Below are 20572 nucleotides of genomic sequence, written 5' to 3' on the forward strand. Positions count from 1 at the left end.
AATTAATATATGGTGCAACCCATTCCATTCTGATTGCACTGACAATCCTTTTTAAGACTAATGATTTATAAACCTAAACTACTGAGTTGCTTGTTTCTGAAAAATTTATCTTCTCTATTTTCCATTCTGGAGCTTAATATCAAACTTGCAGAAACACCTCCATTCACAAAAGGCAGAAGGCAAATTGAGGGAGGGAGGGAAACTGTGGTAAAATAAGCTTGAGTGGTGTTTCAAAAGAATTCTGATTTTGCTTCATGAACTGCTGGTGTAATTCAGTGGGACCTTTAATCATTTACTGGGCTGCTGCCAATTTCCCTTTGACTTACCTTGGCGGTATGAAACATGAAGTGTTTCCTCATTGACAGCTTCAGTAAGTCCCAGGAATTCATTCACCTTTCCTTTGTACTAGGGCCAAATATTTAAGTTCTTTAATAAATATATCTGATGATATGGGTGAAATATTTCCTTTTCACCTGGGGTTATTCTCTAGGCTGCTTATAGTTCAAATTAAAATTTGAAAAAGATGCCCAAAACCTTTATAAGTGCCTGGGTGCTGTTGCCATTTGTATACTCTCAATGTACAAAGCTTCTTTGTAGGTGTGTAAGACAACAATGAGGAGAAGCCTGGGGAAGACATTTGAAATACTGCTGTACCTTTTTCAGGAAGCTGTTTTTATAACATGGCAAAATACTAACATCTAGAAATGTGGTTTGACTTGTGTATGACTACTATTATTTTATAGTTGACATTATTTTATCTGGAATTGTCTCTACCACTGGACCTATGACCAGAAGCTCAGCAGTGTTCTGCAGATATGTCACGGTTCAGACTCTGCACTCTTGCAAAGGTACGAATGTGGGATCGATCAGGTTTAAATGTTATCTGGCAGTGTTATTTGTAGCAAGCAGCTACTTTTTTTTTTTTTTTTTTTTTTATGCCTGAATGCGCCCAGGCTCTCCTGAACAGGAAGGTACTTGCAACATGCTTGCCAGTGCCAGGAGAAACGGCAATGGGTTGCTCCCTGTCCATGCTCTGTTATATCCCAGTATCTATTTGTTATGAACAACTCACAAAACAAAGCAGTGCAGTTTGGAATTATCTTTTGAGTTGTTTGTGATGCTTAAACTTACCAGGTATGGTGAAACTCAGAGCCTTTCTTACAGGGAGCAGCACCTCAGTGCCAGACAGGGAGCATGAATGGAGACTTTCTGCATAGCCTGTGAGCTGCTCCACGTGAGTGGTGGGAATTTATGTAGTTTTAATACTTAGTACTTTTAGTACCGGGCATGTTTTCATACCTGTCCTTAGGAGAGCCAGCAGCTTTCTCTCTCTTGAAAAGCTTTATTAGTGTGACATAACAGTCTTTGTAGAACACAAAGATTTTTTATGATCGGTTGTCTGAAAGGTCGAGTGCAGTTTGAATGATAACACAGATTAAAAATAAAGTAATAAATGCTGGTTTATAAAGGCACTTCTCCAGGCACTGTGGCACAGGCTTGCAGCGGTGTGGAGTGCCAGCGGCCCTGGGCATGTCGCTCCCCAGCGCCGAGCCCCGTTCCCAAGAGGAGCCCTCGGCGGAGGGGGAGGCGGTGTCGTCCCCCGGGGCCGAGCCCGGCGCTCCTCCCGCTCCTCTTCCCGATCCTCCGCCCGCTCCTCCCAGCGCCGTGCGCGGGGCGGGGCCGCGCTCCCCGGCGGCGGGAGCCATGGCCGAGGCCGAGCGGGAGCTGCATGTCCGCTTCATCGAGCCGGATGAGGCCGAGGCCGAGGGGGCGGCCGGGGGCGGCGGCTGGCGCTGCGGGCGAGGCGCGGACGGGGCCGCGCTGCGCTGGTGCATCACCGGGGTGCTCTGCGCCTCCTTCCTGGGGCTGGTGAGTGAATGAGCGAGGGCGGTCCGGGGGCTGCGGGGGGCGGTGCGGACCCTTCCCTGGGACGGGCGAGGTGACTCCGCACTCTGCCCTGCAGGGGATGAGCATCGCGGTGCTGGGTCCCACCTTCCCCAACCTGGCCGCCAATGTCCGCAAGAACGTCAGCGACATCTACTACATCTTCGTGGGCCGGTCCCTGGGCTACCTGGGTGGGTCGGTGCTCGGCGGGGTGCTCTTCGACTGCATGAACGCCACTCTGCTGCTCGGTGAGTGCTGCCCCGCCGGACACTGTCCGGGGCAACTTGGGCTTCTCCCCAGGGATAGCAGCCCCAGAGCGAGATGTGTCACCTTTACGGAGCGGTGCCGAGCCCTGGGAACGGGAGGGCCCGTGGGCTGTGGTGCTGCTCCCCCCAGATCCCCGCGGATGCGGTGCCGCTCGCTGCCGCCATGTTCCGCCCGGTCCGATTCCCGACACCGCGGGCGCCGGGCGCTGCTGCTGCGCGGCACCGCTGCCAAGAGCCCGGGCCCGCCGGGCACACCAGCAGCGGGAACGGGATTGAACTGACAAAATCTGCATGGATTGACCTACGGCTGCCTTTGCCTTGCACTGGACAACTGGACTCTTTTTCGTTTGTATTGAGTAATGTGCATAGTGTAGGCACTCTTGGAACATACAGGCTTCTGTAGTGACACTCTACAAAACGTGAAACAGGAAGATGTGTTTGGGCTGTCGTGTGTGCAGCAGAAACTTCCAGCAGCCACGCTGAGCCGCATTTCTATGGGGGGAGCTTTCTCAAACCCTTCCCTTACTTAACACTCATCAGTCACGATCATCTTCGTGTACTGGACAAAAGTCTGTGGATTTTGACTGGAGAGTCTTAGCCAAATTTTAACTTATTTAAAGTGGGAAACATTAATTACTGTCTGTAATGGTGAGAACATTTAAACTGTAGGAACCACAGTTGATGATCTTTACAGTTTTCTGGACTTATGGAAACTTGCTCCTGTAGGAGCACAGGACCAGCTTTGTCCAGGCAGAGCGGGGCTGCTCAGCCACCAGGGTGCCAGAAGCCAAACTCAACATCCAGAAAGGAGGGGCTCCTTTTAGAGTTGTGTTAGTGTCTCATTCCCGCAGAGATTCTCAGAACACACCTAAAACAGCAGAAGCCCTTTCAAGTGCCTTTGTGCTCTAAATTAGGGATTAAAACATATACCAGGGCTTGCTCTTTTTTTCCTCCTTTGTTCAGGGAACTGTGCCTCCCTTAAGGACCGTGCTATAATCACATGGTCAGTCCAGAGAAGATGAGAAGTTCCCATTTTCCACTGTTCTAAGATACCTGTACCCAGTCTCCCCTCTGTAATTTGCTCCAGAACACCTGCAGAGTGGGTTTCCTTTAGCCTCCTCCTTGTGCAACTGACAAGGTCAGAGTTGCCTGTGTCTCACATTTGAGACTTTACCTTCTGTAAAGGAATCAGTACACACCTGTGGAAGTGCACGTTAACTTGAAATAGTTTAGTATTTCCTTCTTTCCCTGAGGATAGCTGTGAACAATGCTAGGGAAATGATGGATCTCCTAATTCTTTCCAATTTGGTAGTGCTTATGGCAAGACCACAGTTTGAACCACTGAACCTGTTCTCATTTTTATCATCTGGGTGCTGCCTGTACGAGATTTTGGCTTGTATAGTTTTACCTCCCATGTCTCAACTGCTGGAACTCTGCTACAAAGAAAAACTCTATACTGAGGAAAAATTGAAAAACATCATCTGTCTTTGTCAAGGAAACTTTTAAGTGCCAATCTTCAGGTGTGGAGCTGAAGTGGACAACTGAGCATTTGCTGAGAAGTTACTTTCTAGGTCTCAATGGGGCACTTGAGGAGCTGTACTTAATACACCCCATCTCTAGCGTTTTCTTCACACAGCTCAGCACACACACCTTCAGAAATGTTTTGAGGCTTGTATGCCAAGTATCTTGCTAGGACTTTTGGGTTCTGGACATTGCTGGTTTTGTTTGGAATTAACCTAAATTCTTAATTACATCAGCCCCTATTGAGCTTTTATGGGTCTGCTGCATCTGTGATCATGCATTAATTTGAAAAATAATACAGACAGCTGAACAAGCTTTCTAATAACCTAATACTGTCTGTTCAAGATATTAATTGCAGGTAATTTTTAAATGGAGGTAATTATAAGCACAGAATTGAACTGCTGAATTTCCTCCCAAATGGTAATAGAAGCAATTTCCATCTGCTAAAAAATATTTTTTGAAATGCCCTGTTGTCAGTGTAGCTAACTAATACAGTTAATGAATTGCTGCTAAATTTATTATGAGAAATTTTGTAGTTCTGTCTAGAACTCCAGAGATCCATTGGAATACACCCCTCATGTGAGAACAGACTATAAATGAAAGTCAGCATCTTTATATGGAGGTCACTTGTGGACAAGGTACATTTACTTTATAATATTTTAAGAGCTTAATGATTTGGGTTCTTTTAAAAATAGAGCCAAATTAAATGTTGTGCAGTTCTCAGAGGACAGACTTGATACTGTTTCAACCCATGTTTTACTGGTTTTGTAGTGAAGTCACATTTCTAAAGCAGAAATTTCCAGAAGACTTCTTAATGTCCTAGCAGGAGCTGCTGCTCCCTTTGCTTTAGCCAAACAGGTTTGTCATGCAGGGCTTATATCTTGATGAAATTCCTTTTTTTTCCAAATGAAAAATGATCTGTTGAACTTTCTAGCTGCTACTGCTAACCATGGATTGAGATACTTAAATTGCATCACTTATTAGGATTATTTGTAACTTCAATAATCATGAATTTATTTGTATTTCTTGGTCTTCTGGAAACTGTAGTATGTGAGTTATTTGTTTTGTTTTTTAACCTTTCCAGCATTATCCATGCTTGCAACAACAGTTGGTCTTTATGGGATACCCTGGTGTAAGGAATCCCTGCTATTAACAATCTTGATGTCAGTTATTGGAGGTTCCATGGGAATTCTGGACACAGGTAAGGGACCCTGTGGTCTGACTGTTCTTTCACTAAAATAATTGGAAACTTCAAGCATACCAAAACAGTTGCTGGTTTTTCTTGTGATACATCCTGAATTAAAAGAGGGGAGCTGTTTCACCTGGCTGTGATTCTTGGATTAATCTGGTCCTGAGGCTTCCAGTGTTTGTGTGGGTATGACAGGCCTCCCTTTAAGGGATTGGGGAGTGGGTATGTCTTGCTTCACAAGATCAATTTGCATTTCAGTGGGTCATTACAAGCAGAGAGGAAGTGCCCTATTCTCTTTAAGCAGTGTTTTCTTTAAATTACTCATCTACAGGAAGCTGGTCAGGATATTCATTAGCATTAGCTGGGCCTAAGTCCTGAGCAAAGCCCTGGTGTTTGAGAGAGGGATTCTTAGAGCTGCTGTTGGAAGAATTGTCCACCTACAGCTGGCTCAGCAGCAGCTGGGGATTCACAGCACCATGGCACCCATCTCCCTGAATTAAGGGATGTTTTCCACCTTTGGCCAGCCATGCTTAGGTGGCTGGGAATACAAATCCATTCTGTCCCCCAGATTGTAGTTCTGTGGCATGTGCATACTGCAAATGGCCTGGGCAAAAAAACCCCCCAAACCCAGCACTTTTGCTGGAAAGCTGTTCAAACCCAGTTTCTTAGCAGAGGCTTATTATTGGAGGAAGATGATCTCAGAGGTCTTTTCCAACCTAAATGATTCTATGATCCTGAGATGTGTTGGTGAAGTTGCAGAGAAAATGTCTACAGGTGTGGTCAGAAAGGTAAAGGTCAGTTACACTGGGGGTATGAAAAATGAACTCCCACAGAAATGAGTCCCCTGGGCACAGCTTAGAAAAGGTGGTTTACGGATGGCTGCCTTTAGCAGGCACTTTGCATCGGGAAGCAAGGCCACAGCAAGGGATTTGGGCACGCTTAAGACACCTGGGAAACGCTGGCATACTTGCACACGGAGATTAGGAAATGCCCAAAAGTACATCAGTGAGCAGAGTGTTCTGGCGTTGCTGTAGCACGTGATGGTGAAGCAATCCCAGGCAGCCACTCCTGGCGCCTCTCTCTCGAGATCCCAGCAGTGTGTGCTGACTGCTGCCCTACTGCAGGAGCCTGTGGTTGCTTACTAACCAGCAAGATACTACTGGAGCTGGTTGATCACCTTCAGGGCAGGGTTATTTCTGAGAAAGAGCTGACTCATGTGTTAGCTTAGCCACCCAAACAGCTCTGGAAGCATCCCAGCCAAGGCCTGGCTGTGGTGGCTTGGCTGGTTGGCAACACAGAGGAATGTTGGCTGCATATGTGAATTGTCTGCCTTAATTCTGTGGGGTTTGAGGGAGCTCTGCTAAGATGTAAAAGAGCATGGCACAGGATCCAGTAGTGAAGAGATGGTTTTGCATGGCACTTGGTTTAAAAATTCTTTGTATGGGAAAATCTTGTCAGCTAATGGTAAAAATACCTTCAGTGGGTGTACTGCTTGGATCAGACCTCAGAGGCAGGGAGACTTCCCAGCCCGAGCAGGAGCAGCAGAAGAAACTCTGAGCAAGACAGTAAACCAAAGCTGAATTGATTTGGAAGAGTGCTGAGTGACAAGGGCTGCTGTACTGCAGCACAGGAATGTCACTGCTGTTTTGTTTTCCTGCGTTCTTCTGAGGGACTACTTCAAAACACCTGTGGTGGTTTGACACTGGTTAGGCACCAGCACCACAAAATCTATTTGCCTCTGCTATAGTTAAGCAGAGAAGGGGAAATCGGAACTTCATTTTTATGAGGATTATTGAGGAAAATGGAAAAAACTTCAAGGCAAAACAGGCTCAGACTTAACAGTATAAAGAAGATTTATTACTAGCAGAATTAAAAGTAAAAAGAATAATGAGAAACCAAAGCAAACTTTCAGAACACCTTTCTCTTCCAATACCTCCCTCTTTCCACTAAACCATGCAAGGGAAACAAACATGGGGTTTTGGTCAGTGTTTCACTTCTTAAGAGTCTTTTTTTATGTTTAAGGAAAAGAGTTTCTCCTGCTGTGCTGTGGGATTCTTCCCACAGAATATAGTTCCCTGTAAACTTCTCTAGCGTGGTTTCAAAACCTCACGACAACAGTCCGCCCGAATCTGCTGCAGTGAAAAATCTCTCTCCCATGAATCCTGCAGTCTTCCCACACCGCCCTCATGGGTCATAGGAGTCGTGGGGGTTTGGTCTTTTAAGGATGAGCTCCAGCCTGAAAGCAAAGGCTTTCTTCTTCAATCTCTAAAAGCCTTTCACAACGTCTGTGAGCTCTGGCATGAGCACTTTTTTCACGAGCTGCGCGTGGATTTCTGCATCCCCCCATGTACCTCATCTCATGAACTACAGGGATAAAACAAATTGCTCTATTATAGTCCTCACCACGGCTTGCAAGGAGAACTTCAGCTCCAGCGCTGGGAGCGCCCCCTCTCCCTTCCCCCACTGAGCGTGGCACCGCCGTGTTGGCCTCTTCTCAACGTGATCTCACTTTTCCCTTCTCTCTGACTTGGAAGGAAGTTGGTGTATCTGTTAAGCTGCAGCTGAGAAGTTGATCTTGTTCGGGCTGCTCTCGGCTGCTCTGGATTGCTCACAGCTGCTTTGCAGCTCCGGGTGGTTTCTCCTGGCGGCTTGGCCCCACGCTGCCATGCCAGGACGGGCCCCGGGGCTCCCCGCCTCGCCACCCCTCGGCAGAGGAGCAGAAACGAAAGGCACTTCTCGCATTTCCTCCTTCTTTAAATGTGTGTATCACTGTGGCAGTGCAAGTGGCTCCAGCCACTCCGTCTCCTGAGGAGAACTCACAACCAGCTGTGGTGGTCAGCAATGCAAATTTAGCATGTAACTTTCCCTCATGGTGAGAATCCATGAATCCCTTGTTCTTCCTTTTGCATGTTTTCCCCTGATTGGTTAATGCTTTCCCCTCCCTCTTTTATGTATGAAGTTATGTATATTAATTGATCTTCTTTAATATGTATTAGCTCTAGAAAGTTCTTTGTTCCTCGACGCCCCATTGGATCCTTCCCTGAGTCCCTCCTTTGTGTTGTTCCCATTGGTTCCCTTCCTGTCAACCCCACCTGCTTGTCTCTATCCCATTGGCTGAGATCCCTTTCCCTGCCTATTCTGTACCCAGTTTAAGATCCCTGGACCCTCCCACCAATCGGCCTCTTCCTCCCTGTCGTTCCACGGGAATAAACCTGTGTGGAACACATACGGAGAGTCCCCTCTCTTTACTTCTTTGCCTTCCCTGCGTGCCTGCAGAACAGCGACAGAAGGATGCAGCCCCTTTGGGTGAGGAGCTCTGCCCCTTTTTCATTGTGTGCTGGGCTCTGAGTGCCGCCTTCCAGAGGGGTTTCAGCATTGACCTCCGGGCTTCTTTGTGTCGGCATGTGAGGGGTAAAACCCCTTCTGCCAGCTCCCTGCTGCTGCAAAACCCCTCACATCACGGAGGTGTTACCAGCTTATTTAACTGATGTGACGACCTGTCCATCAACCACAGGCTCTGTGCCGGTCACAGAAGTTTTTCCAAACTGTTGAACTACCACAGCACCTCCCTGAGATTTTACTCCTATCATTATCGTTGATCTAATGGTGGTGTAGTTTGGTGTTTGCAGCGGTATTGATGTAAACCCTTCTGCTTCTGGAAAGTCATTTGAATGCAGTTGGGGTGGGCCCAGCCCATCAGAAGCAAGTGCTTTGTTATTTTTCCTGGGACGTTGTTTAATGAGGCTTCTGATTCTTAGCACTGGGTGTTGTTGCTTTTGATACTTAGAAAAATGAGAAACAGTTAAACTTCCCTTTAAAAAATGCTGATAAATGCTGCAAACCTGTCAAATATGGTAATTAGAACCATAGAATCATAGGGTCAACTAGGATGGAAAAGACTCTTACGGTCACGGAGTCTAGCCCTTAACCCAGCACTGCTGAGGCCACCCCTAAACCACATCCCTAATGCCACATCCACGTGCGTTTTAAATACCTGTAGGGATGGTAGCATACCCACTTCCTCGGGCAGCCTGTTCTAATGCTTGACAACCCTCTTCCATGAAGAAATTTTTCCTAATACCCCATCTAAACCTCCCCTGGCACAGTTATGTGTGGCCATTGCTGCTGGATTAAGCTGCTGCGTGACTCTGTTTTGACTGCTGTGAATACCCTCCTGAAGCTCAAGTAATCACATGGATTTAAGGCAGAATTTCAGTTAACTGCTGTTTTGCACATTGTATTTGCTAAACCTGGCATTATTGTACATTGAATTAGTAATATATGTTATGGTTTGGTTTGTTGTTTTGGTTTTTTTTTTTTCTTTTAAACAATATCTGGTCTTGGACTAAAATGAATCTTTCTCTCTCTGATCTGCAGGTGGCAATGTAGTGGCACTGAATACCTGGGGATCAGAGGCTGGGCCACACTTGCAGGCTTTGCACTTCAGTTTTGCTGCTGGTGCATTTGCTGCTCCAATCCTGGCTAAAATGGCCTTGGGGGGCTCTGAATCTGAAAAACTTCCAGGGGCCGAAAAGACAAACCAGTCTGTCCTGAAGTCTGTGACAGCATCAGCTGCATCAACTACATCAGCACTGAAAGACCATCATGATGGAGATTTTTTGTGGTCCTATATTATCATAGGGACATACATTCTTTTCGTTTCCATCTTCTTTTTTGTTTTGTATTCAAAGGGCAGCTCGGCTCAAGACAAATTGAAGGCTTCTGCGCAGAAGAGAGTGCTTGCCAAATACCACTGGCTTCTAGTTGGTCTCCTGTTCTTATTCTTCTTGTTCTATGTGGGAGCAGAGGTCACTTATGGCTCTTATGTATTTACTTATGCAATGGTCTTTGCTGAGATGAAAGAAAGTGAAGCAGCTGCTTTGAATTCTGTCTTCTGGGGTGCATTTGCCGTGTGCAGAGGAGCGGCGATATTCGGTGCTGCTTTCCTATATCCTGGCACCATGATCCTGATTAGTCTCTTAAGCTCTGCTGCCTCCTCTTCAGCCCTGGCCTTCTTTGCACATTACCGAGCCTTGCTGTGGGTGGGAACTGCCATGTACGGAGCATCCATGGCCACCGTCTTCCCCAGCGGCATTGCCTGGATCGAGCAGTACACGGTCGTTGAGGGGAAATCAGCCTCTCTGTTCGTGGTGGGCGCGGCGCTGGGCGAGATGTGCATTCCTGCCACCGTGGGCTATCTCCAAGGCAGGTTCCACCACGTTCCTGTCGTCACGTACGCTGCCTTTGTCACTTCTGCAATGACAGTCCTGCTCTTCCCCATCATGTACAAACTGGCCAACGTTCCCCAGGAGAATGACTTGAAAGAAGTGAGTGACAGCGAGACCCGGGCAGCTTTGTTGTCAGACTCGAGGCTTACTGAGGATGAGGAGGATGAGGAGGATGTAAGAGAGTGGAACAATGCAGACTTTGAGGTAATAGAAATGAATGACAAACTGAAAAACTCTCTGATGGACACCTCCCATAAGATACCAGGGGACCCTCCAGCTGAAGTCTCTCTCCAGCCCCATCTGGATGATGTATTGGGCAACTCTCCAGTGGTTGCTGGTGGCTCCCCTGGAAGACAAAATGGGAATGTTGACTGGGAGAAGAGTGAATAGAGTCAAAGCTTTTTTTTTTTTTTTAATGGAAATGCAATTGAATTGTAGCTGTTGTCAAGTGGTTCAGGAATCCTTTCAAAGTGGTGCAGAGCTCAGCGTGTTCATTTGCCCAGCCCTTTCTCTCCTCTTTCATTTTCAGCCTGCAAGGATGTGTCTTGGAGTGGGAAGGTCCTCAGTGATGTGAATGAGGCAACATGATAAATATATAGGCTATGCCAAAACTGTTAAAATGTAAGAGATGTTTTCTAAATATGAGGCATGCATCCAAGGAAGAGATGCTGCTGTAGTAACTGGGAAAGAAGGGGACTGCTCAGACTACTCAGTTTTTTTGGGGGTGGGTGAAATGTGCGGGTCTGAGGTCCTTTGTCACAAAACGGTTGCATGAGAGAGGAGAGAGATCTGTTATCTGTGATGCTGAACTTTCTTACCTTGTAAAGGAGGAGTGTTTCTACTGTGTTTGAAAATTGTGTGTGATCAGGAGATCAGTTAAAATTTCTGGTGATGCCCAGCAGCTGTAAATTGAATAACCTTTTGGCAAACTATATGAATTTCTGGTTCTGAGACAAAGACAAGAAAAAACTGGAAATTACTTCTTAGGAGTGAAACCATGCCTTTGGGTCATTTAAAAGCAGTTTATGAGAAAGGGGACAAAATGGGTCATTGTTTATCTGCTCAAATGCATAATTCCAACCTACTGAACAGTGGCAACAAATCTAGATAAAGTATTTGTGATTTTAATTATGGCACTACCACTGAAATCAACAAATGTATGCAGAAGATGATAAATTGCCATGTAATCTTAGAATGGTTTGGGTTGGAAGGGACTTTTAAAGATCATCCAGTTCCAACCCCCTGCATGGCAGGGATACCTTCCACTAGACCAGGTTGCTCAGAGCTCCATCCAGACTGACCCTGAAAACTTCCAGGGATGGGGCATCCACAGCTTCTCTGGGCAGCCTATTCCAGTGCCTCACCACCCTCAGAGCAAAGAATTTTTTTTTGATATCTAATCTAAACCTACTCTCTTCCAGTTTGAATCCATTCCCCCTTCTCCTATCACTACATGCTCTTGTGAAAAGTCCCTCTCCATCCTTCTTGCTGGCTCCCTACAGGTAAAAGAGATGGCTTAATATATGGTATTTTTATGCCAGTTGTTTAAATTCAGGTTGTAGCAAATTCTCTGGCTTCTTGTGCCAAGAATTTAACAGGGTAGTGTGTTACAATGAAGATCTGAGAAGGAGAGGGAATTACCAGTGAGACAATCCTTTCCAGTATGACTACTGGTCAGTTGGATTGGTGACATTTGGGTTTTATTTATTTCTTTGGGGAATGGCATAGAGCCTGACTCTTCCTAGCGGAGAAGCCATGGATTATAGGTGTAGGTTTATTGCTGCTAAGTAGGAAGCCCTGGGCAGGCACAGCCATGCCAGGGAGCCCTCCTAGTAAGAGCAAAAAAAAAAAAAAAAAAAAAAAAACCAAACCAAAACCTAAACCAGCAGCAAATGGCAAAATCCGTCTCTGAACAGTAATCTTGTCATTTGTCAACTTGGAACTCCATATTTATTAAGTATTTTTTTAAGTCTGTGTGATCAGAATCTACTCTTGTTTGGGGTTTTTAACTTTGCACTTTTATTAGTATTTTTCTCACTAAGAGGTTTCATTTAGTAACAAAAGAGCTCTAGGTGTAACATAGCACAGAATCTTAGATGTTCCCTGCATTTCCAGGTCTGCTTCTGTTCCCTCTCTTGTCCTCCAAGTGTGCAACCTAGGCTTGCATGGCTTTTTCCTTTCTGAGGAGTTAGTAAGAAGCCAGAATCAACTTGTGGTGAAAAATGTGTATTTTTTTGTTAGCACCTTGCCATGTTGCAGGGCCTCCCTCTCCCTCTGCTGCTGGCACTTAAATGCCACTGTGTTATTGCCACATTTCTTCTGTGGCATCTTTTTCCAGTGCAATGCATGAACCTGCACTTTAAAATGAAGCCTTGTTTCACTTGTGGCACGAGGGTTCTCTCTGCTTACAGGAAATGGTAAAGGCTTGTAAATGCCAGGCCCAGTCCTGGCCTAGGCACAGGTGACAGGAGTGAGTCCGTGTGGCCCTGTGTGCTTAGTTGATTTGACATGGAAGCAAACAGTGTGGTAGGCAGAGGGAGTGGCTGGAATGCAGGCAGCTGGAGCCTGCATTTCATCATTTTTCCTCTTCCCATTTTTCCTCCTGCACGCTGCAAAATAAGGGGGTGTCAGCTGATGGTGAGGACAAATCCCACTGGTGGAGGGGGATGGAGAAGGTGCAGGACACACAATGAAAGATATGGAAACTGCTGGAACTGCAATCCCCCCAGCTTCACCTGCGCTGACATTGCTATAAGAAAGCTTCCCCATACCTGAGATAATGTTGCCAGAAGAAAATTATTTAAAGAAAGATACTGGGCAACCAAGAAGATTCTAAACTCCCCCAGTTCATATGCTAGTTTTTGATGAAATTCCAGATCAGAATGTCCTACAAGTACGACTGTTCTCAGGGATAGTTTACATGGACAGTTTAGTTTACATCATTTGCATAATCAAATACTAAAAAACCCCAGAAAATGAAATCAAAGCTGCATTGGGAAATATGCTGTAATCTCTTAGACGCTTATCTACTGCATAGATACACACACTTATTTGTGTTTCTGACCAGTGTCTTTCCAGCAAATGTAAGAATATTGCGCAAAACAAAGTTTTTTGTTTTTTTTTTTTTACTGCCTGGATTAACTCCTGTGTAACTTCAATTCATCCCCATCCCCTCCTTAAAAAGCAGGAGGCTTGTGTAGTGGGAATGGAGCAGCAGGCTGGAATGCCAAGGTAAGAGCAGCCTTTTCCCACAAATAAAGGATCCAAAAAACAGCGGCTGTAAGACAGTGGAAGTTGAAGCATTATCTGTGTAGAATCACTTTCTACTGATGGGTGGAGACCTTTGCCTGGATGACATCTAAATTTAGACTCATCTTACAGGACCTTGGAGCCTTCAGTGTCTTAGTTCTGGTCTTAAACTTGAACTGGGATAGACTGACAGAAAGTGTTCTCCTTATCCCCTAACCAGCCTGCTTTTAATACCAGGGGCTGCCCTTGACTGAAAATGAAATGCCTGAAGCAATTAAAGTTTAGAACAAGATCTAGGACATTTCCAATGATGAGTCCAGCTCACAGCAATTTTAGGCACCCTTGCTGGTCGAGGCTTTTTTGGTGTTCCTCAAGGCTTGGGTTTAGACAATGAATGTTAGTTTTCACAAGTTTAAATTTCCTTCCCAAGTAAATTGCTTCTTGGCAAATACAGCTGAAACGAGGATCTGTTTACAGTGCAGATCTATTTTAGGTTACAGATCCCGAGAAGGCTTAAGTTCCTTACCCCCTAACTGAAATTACTTGGACTAAATGTTTTGCCCTGCTTATGCTAGAAAAGCCATCTCTCTGTTGAGGACAAGAGCTTTAATCCATAGATTAGATACCTGACTTTGATAATCCTCTTTTTGTCCACCTAGGAATGGGTTGAAGATGAGCACTCTGCTTCAGTGTGAAAGGTAACCTCTTGCAGCTGTCATTTAATACTTCATTTATGCTGAGGCACTGCCAAGTGCTGGACTCTACTGCAAGCACTCACACTCCCGGCATTTGCACTTTTATTCTGTACCTGACCAATGCTTGAATGCAAGACCAGGCAAAGTTTTATGCCTTGATGTTTGTTTCTTTTAAGTTACTTTGCATACAAGTGTATCGCAATCTGTGGATGTTCTCTTATATATTTAATAATTTTTATTCTGCTTGGTGTGGATTTTACCTTGTACTGTATAATGTGACATTTAATAGACTGACTTGAGTCTTGACTGTAATAAATTCTTATCTGGAGAAGGCACTCAGGTTCCTTGATGTAAATAAAGTTTTGTTCTATTTTTCAAAACTCCTCTGGACTTTTAAATTTAAAACTCAGTCGTGTTTTGACTAATGGAAAACTGGAAATGTTTCTCTTCTGGTATGGGGAAGGCCTCCAAGAATTGCTACTGATGTTTTAGATCCAGAAGTTTAAGCTGGATTCTTAACTTTGATTTGAGCAGTCTTGTTTTTACATTACTGTGTGTGCCAGAGAAGGGAAACAAATTGAGGGTAAATATTAAAAAAAGACCCCATAAATTTTTTTACCATATCATTTTATTCAACTTTAATATGGTTTCCATTATTAACTTCTAAAACAAAATGATTTCCAGTTTAGAAAACAATGCACTGACCACATAATTCCTTTTCCATTTTATACAGTTATACAAATATTCTAAATACACATTTTGTCAAGATGGTGGCAAATAAGATTTAACTGTACAGTACATAAGGAAAGAAAATATTTTAAGCATATTTAGAAGCAATAGAAATGTCTATACAAAACAAGCAAAAATGGAATAAAATTTTATATTTAAAGTATTGCAACAGTCCCACAGGTTTGTAACAAAAATGTCTTTGCACAGTTCCTCACAATGCCCCATTAATAGCTAAAGCAAGACAGCAATTTTTAGAAAATAATGTTTCAAAATGCTACACATGGTACTACTGCTTGCACAGTCTGATCAAAATAACAATCTACTTGGAATCAAGCAAAACTTAGGAGGAGATATACCAACCAACTTTAAAATTATCTGTATAAAAGTCATTGCACATTATTTTACTCAGTTGTTTGAAAAGTAAAAAAGTGTATTTACAAAATATTTCGCAGACAAAATTATAAAGTGAATGGATAATATATAAGTAACACGTCTTGATACTGACAGTTCAAGAACACACACGAATGGTTTTATCATTTCAAGAGGTTTTCAGTGCTCCTTCCTCCAGGAAGTAAACTTGACTTCTACTTTGAAATGGATTTACAAGATGTTACACAGAGCTATTTCAACATCAGCATTATAAAACAGTATGTTAGAAACATGAAAGGAAGAAGAAATTTGTACATCTTAAAAAGTGAGCTATTCATAGATCAACAAATGGGGTGGGTTTTTTTTTTTAAATTTAGTTATGATAAGTGTTCTTTGTTCTTCAGATAATAAACCCAACAGCTAAAATGGAAATCCTGGCCTATGTGAGAATTGAAAAAGCACCATGCACAATAGTCTTAGTGTGGTAAACACTGAAGAAAAAAAAAATAGCACCTGGAATCCTGTAACACAGATCATTTAAAACTGGTCAAGCAGCTGGCGGAGATAGGGTGCCTTTGACAGTTCTCTGCTTACTCTGGAGAGCTTGAAAAGTACTGGGCAGTTGAGGGAGACACACTGGATCTGCCGATCAAAGCAGCCTGTGCAGTTCTTGCATATCTGGATTACACGAGAAAAAACAAACCAATTATTTTAAATGACACAAGGGAGGCATAAACCACTAAGGACTGCTAAATCCTCAAGATTGTATCAGCAGAACAGGCACAGCCCTTCTGCACAGAGCTTTTCCCCAACATGGAGGGATCCACAGCAGCTCCCTTCTCTGCTTCAGCCTCTTTGGCTGCTGCCAGACAGCTCATTTGGCTGCTGGTGGGTGGCTGCCAGCATCGCCCACTGAACTGGACAGAGAGCAACAGCAGGACACTACAGCTCGAGTTTCAATCCTGCTAATTAAGTCCTACTTGAACTTGAAAAATAAGGTAAATAAATTGACTGGATTTAAGCAGGGCAGTGTGTTCTATTTGTGATAAACTTACTCCCTATAAAAGTTTCCTAGTGAAAAAAGACAAAACTCCTATCCTGCAGTTATTCTCTGCAGAGAAAAGGGACTTTAAATAAATAACTCGTTTCACGATAAGCTTTAATTAGTTTCACCTAATCAATCAATCTCAACAAAGAACAGGCCACATAAGTAGCACTGCTCTCCTTGTTCAAGGAACTACTTGTTAATGCTGGTTGAAAATACCTTTAATGTGAGATACCTGATGGAACAAAACAGCAGCAGGCACAGTTTTTCCAAAGGCAGATACCTTTAGAAAAGGAACAGCTCCTGCTTTGCTATTTTATTTTTATCCTTTGCAGCATTTACCACCTCCAACAGTTTTTCCAAAACCTTAGAAATTTGCTTCCAGCCACACCTGTGTTTTGTAACATTAAAAAGTTACACAGTTTATCCTATCATTTGCATAGCCTGATCAACAAACCCACATTATATCCCTTTGCTTTTACAACTACTTTTCCTTCTTTCCACGTTCCGTGCTGATGCCAGGCCTGCATCAGCACCAAATCCCTGCAGACCAGAAACTCAGACAGACAATAGCTGGAGAGGTGCAGCCCCTCCTGGCCAAGTCCCACATGTGGCACCTCAGAGAATACCCGAGTCCTCTGGCCTGAAACTGTGACCAGAAGGAACAGGATTTAAACAGCTGGTTCCAGGTTTGTAATCTCAGAACTACATCTACCCAACCTTCTTCTGAAAGAGGCTGTGGCTGGTTTAAATGCTAGGGACCAAACTAAATGGTACTTGAGACATGTCCTACGTTCAGTTTGTGTTGAGGGGAAAAGTCTATGGTTTTAACCTAGACCACGTAATTTTTGAGTGCAGTTTAAAAAAATGTACAGCTCAGTGTTATATCAGTTTTCCGCTGGCTCCAGCATGTTTGTAATCTCACAGAGCTAAAAATTTAAGCTGTGAAGGATATATATGCCTTCATATTAAAATAAGAAGATGCTCTTACAGCTGCATCAAACATTGACACTGTCCCAAGAGGATCCCAGGCCTTGCTGAGTTGTTGCATTGTTGGAGGGACAAGAGAATGTTCTAATCAAACTCACTGATCCTTCTGTGGAGCTGATCCAGTCTGCTAAATTCTGATTTATTCCAGAACAAGAGCAATGCAAAGGGTTTAGAGTACCACAAGCAAACTGCAGAACACGCATCTCCTCCCTTACTGCCACTTCCAACACAGATAAGAGCAAATATTACAAAATACAGCAAGAAGTCCACAGCTTAGAAATGACATATTTTAGAAGTGAATTACAGTGGGTTTTTAGCAACCCTAGGAGAACCTATCAAATCAATGCTTAGATTTAGGAACATTTATATCCCTGACATTCAGACAAGTCTTTAAAATGGTTCATGTGCTAGTGCTAAAAATAAATTTAAACTAAAATATTTATTAATTATAAAATATGACAGTATGAAAATCAGGTGAGCGTATGCATATGTTTCCACAAGGGGAGGCATTGTGCTTTGCTGTAATATATTCATGAGCACAGTCAGCTACCCTCTTAATTGACTTCTAGCTCAAGGGGAAAAAACAGCTTGGAAAATTCCTATTGAGAGGAAAGGTAACAAGAAAATCCTCCAACTAAACAACATCCATGTTATACATTTAAATAAATAAATTTTCTGGCCCAAACATTTTTGTTTCTAGAACATCATCTGTTATTTTAATGCAAAAAAGGGTGAATCTTTTACACTCTCACAGCTGTCTGTCATGATAAAAAGGGACCTACAAAACATATAGAATACTCTTAAAAATCAGAAGAAAATGAGAAAAGTATCTTCTGTTCTGATCTCTTCCTTTGCCTTAGCTTTCCACAAAGCCTAGGAGAGTAACAGCTGCTGTCCTACCTTCGACAGCAAAGGAAAAAGCAAACAAGCTGCAGCACATTTAACACACGGACCATACTTCCAATTTCTGTTGGGAGCATTCAGTAACACACTGCTTTGAAATTTCAGCCCCTGTCTCTTGCTGACAGACATCTGACAATGCTTTAATTGTACCTGGACCAGCTGTTCTTGCTTACGCTCCAACTCTCGGATTTCTTGGTTGAGAATCACTGCCACATGCTGCGGCTGACTTCTGCATTTATTACAGATCCCATACTGGGTCAGTTCATCACACACGGGACAGTGTAAGGTCGTGAAATACTGTGAGATGGTGCCTTTGCGTCCTTCTAGCTCAGTGCAGGCAGCTGAGGCAGCCTTCTGAATCTGTTAAGAAAAATAATTAAGAGGTAATGAACTTCCAAGACAGCGGCTTGCCTTATTCCTAGATTACGTACTTTTTTCTCGAGTAAGAAAGTGCAAGATGGCTGCGGGGCATGGGTTCATACACAAATTATGAACATGAATCACAGCACTCTGAGGAGTGCAGCACTCGCCCTGAAGTGATACGCTGATCAGAGCCCTCCCTCACACCTATTTCACAGGGAATCTGTAACCAAAAAATCCTTGGTCACATGCTTAACTCCTGATCTCACCTCAAACTCTGCCTCCTGCAGTTGTTCCTTTCTTAGGTGCTGATCTGATTCGCATCTAAACGTGCCCTGGCTGCAGCCCCAGTGGCTGCTGTCTGGATCCTGCCTGCCCTCGAGTGTCTGTGCTGGGCAGTCCTGGGCACAGCTCTGCCATAGTGCTTTGGTCCACGGCACTAGCTCATGCTCTGATTTCCTTGGACAAGGCTCCACCACTGGCCCATCACCCTGGGAAGTTCGTTCTCTGCACTTGCTCTTGCTGCTGCATGACTTTTGCTTTGTACTATCCTTCACTTTCCTGCTGCTCTGCTCCCTGTGACTTCCTCGCTGCTCCTTGGCCTAGCAGAAAGCCAAGGCTCTTTTTACCTTTTTACAACAGCTTGTTGGAGACACTTAAGGTGACTGCCACGGTGCCATTGGAAAGGTAGAGAAAAGAAGAAGAACTGAATTCAATCAAGGCTATACTGGGAAATACAGCTATAATGCTATATTGCAGTGTGAAACACCATGTATCACTATGCTGTGAAGTCTACTCTGAGCAGAGTAACCAAACGACACAGATACACTGTCTTTCACCATCCCTTTTTGTCTGGGGAATCACAAACTAAAATCCAGCTACCTAATTCTTCTTTTCCTGCACCTCAATGACTTCTTTAACTTTTAGGGAAATCATGCTCGGGTATTATTGGTTTTAAATTTCTGGTGATACAAATTTTGAAAGTGTTCCTGCTCCTGGGGCATGCCACCTTTTCTATACAGAGGAAAGATCTTCAGAACGTTTTGGAAAAACAGGAGTTCCAACAACTTTTTACAGAGAGATTTAAAAGGTGATATGGCCAAACATGCACTGTTACTGTTAAAAATACACTGTTATAGAAAAATATTCTCTACAACTACAGAAGGGATCAGAAAACGGAAGATGACTGTGTGATCGACCCTGCACAGAAGGGCTGGCTGAAAAAATAGATTTGCTATGTGGACAAAAACCCCACACAGAAGATCTAAGAATCAGGACTGTGTACTTGAGCATCAAACACTGCTTCACAAAATAACCTTTGCTGTTGCCTCCTATCAACCTCATTCCACTGGAAGTCACAACAAGGCCAAACACTGCACACAGATGCACTGCACTTGCTAACTCTTGTTTGAAACCACTCACCCGGGGCAGCTCGTGGTACCAGCTGAAGACGTCTATGCCAATGAGCGAGAACACCCTGGCCAGGGGGGGCAGGATCTGCTTGGTGATGTAGTAGGTGGCATTGAGCCTCAGGCTGGGGTCCTGCAGCACCTCGATGGGCCGCCTGACGAGCTGGATCAGGGGCAGGCCAGGCATGCCATACACAATGACGTAGGGCACTCGCTCCCCGACGCGCGGCTCAGAGCGACGGTCGTAGGCAAGCATTCTCCTGCCAAAACACAGCCTTGAGAATGCATCCAGAGGCAAATTCATAGCTATTTCATTGGCCTGGAAGCTTCCCCATCTGATTATATTAGTTGCTCTCCAGGTGACTGGAGTTAGGACCAAATTGTTTCATTTTTGTCTCATGATCAGACCTAAATTTTAGAACTTGAGACACAAGCCCTACAGACATGTTCTGTTTCAGGTCACTTGGATTTACATGCAGGCTGTTTTCTAGCTACCCCTTCCTTAAGGAAATATTTTAATAAGGAGCAGCCAAGGTACTAAAAAGAGCTCCAGTACAATTTGCTTTCTGGTCAAATTGTCCTTTGCTTTCTGAGACTGCTTGCTCAGTAGAATGATACATGCTTCAAATTGAATTATCCTTTGCTCAGAAAGCAAATGACAATTCCATTTGAAGTAGGTATCAGTTTTGGACTTGGATGTTATTTTATTAAAAAAGCATAGCTTAATTGGAAGAC

The 20572-nt window shown here is 44.0% G+C and overlaps 2 protein-coding genes across 2 annotated transcripts in view; one reads left to right on the plus strand and one right to left on the minus strand.

Annotated features, from left to right (window-relative positions):
- Positions 1-1530: 1530 nt before the first annotated feature.
- MFSD4B (major facilitator superfamily domain containing 4B) lies at positions 1531-14415 on the plus strand. Its single transcript, XM_048295959.1, has 4 exons — positions 1531-1869; positions 1964-2132; positions 4756-4872; positions 9238-14415. The coding sequence occupies exons 1-4, from the start codon at positions 1531-1533 to the stop codon at positions 10476-10478; spliced, it is 1866 nt and encodes a 621-aa protein (XP_048151916.1). The 3' UTR covers positions 10479-14415.
- A 1058-nt stretch (positions 14416-15473) lies between these two features.
- Positions 15474-20572, minus strand: part of REV3L (REV3 like, DNA directed polymerase zeta catalytic subunit) — a 118085-nt gene continuing 112986 nt past the window's right edge. Inside the window, exons 30-32 of the mRNA XM_048295958.1 lie at positions 19851-20097; positions 18219-18428; positions 15474-15808 (exon numbers count right to left, since the gene is read on the minus strand). Of these exons, the coding sequence (XP_048151915.1) occupies positions 15668-15808; positions 18219-18428; positions 19851-20097 (598 nt within the window). The 3' untranslated portion in view covers positions 15474-15667. The remainder of the gene's footprint in view (positions 15809-18218; positions 18429-19850; positions 20098-20572) is intronic.

The sequence above is a fragment of the Corvus hawaiiensis genome, chromosome 3, assembly GCF_020740725.1.
Source record: "Corvus hawaiiensis isolate bCorHaw1 chromosome 3, bCorHaw1.pri.cur, whole genome shotgun sequence".
NCBI lineage: Eukaryota > Metazoa > Chordata > Aves > Passeriformes > Corvidae > Corvus > Corvus hawaiiensis.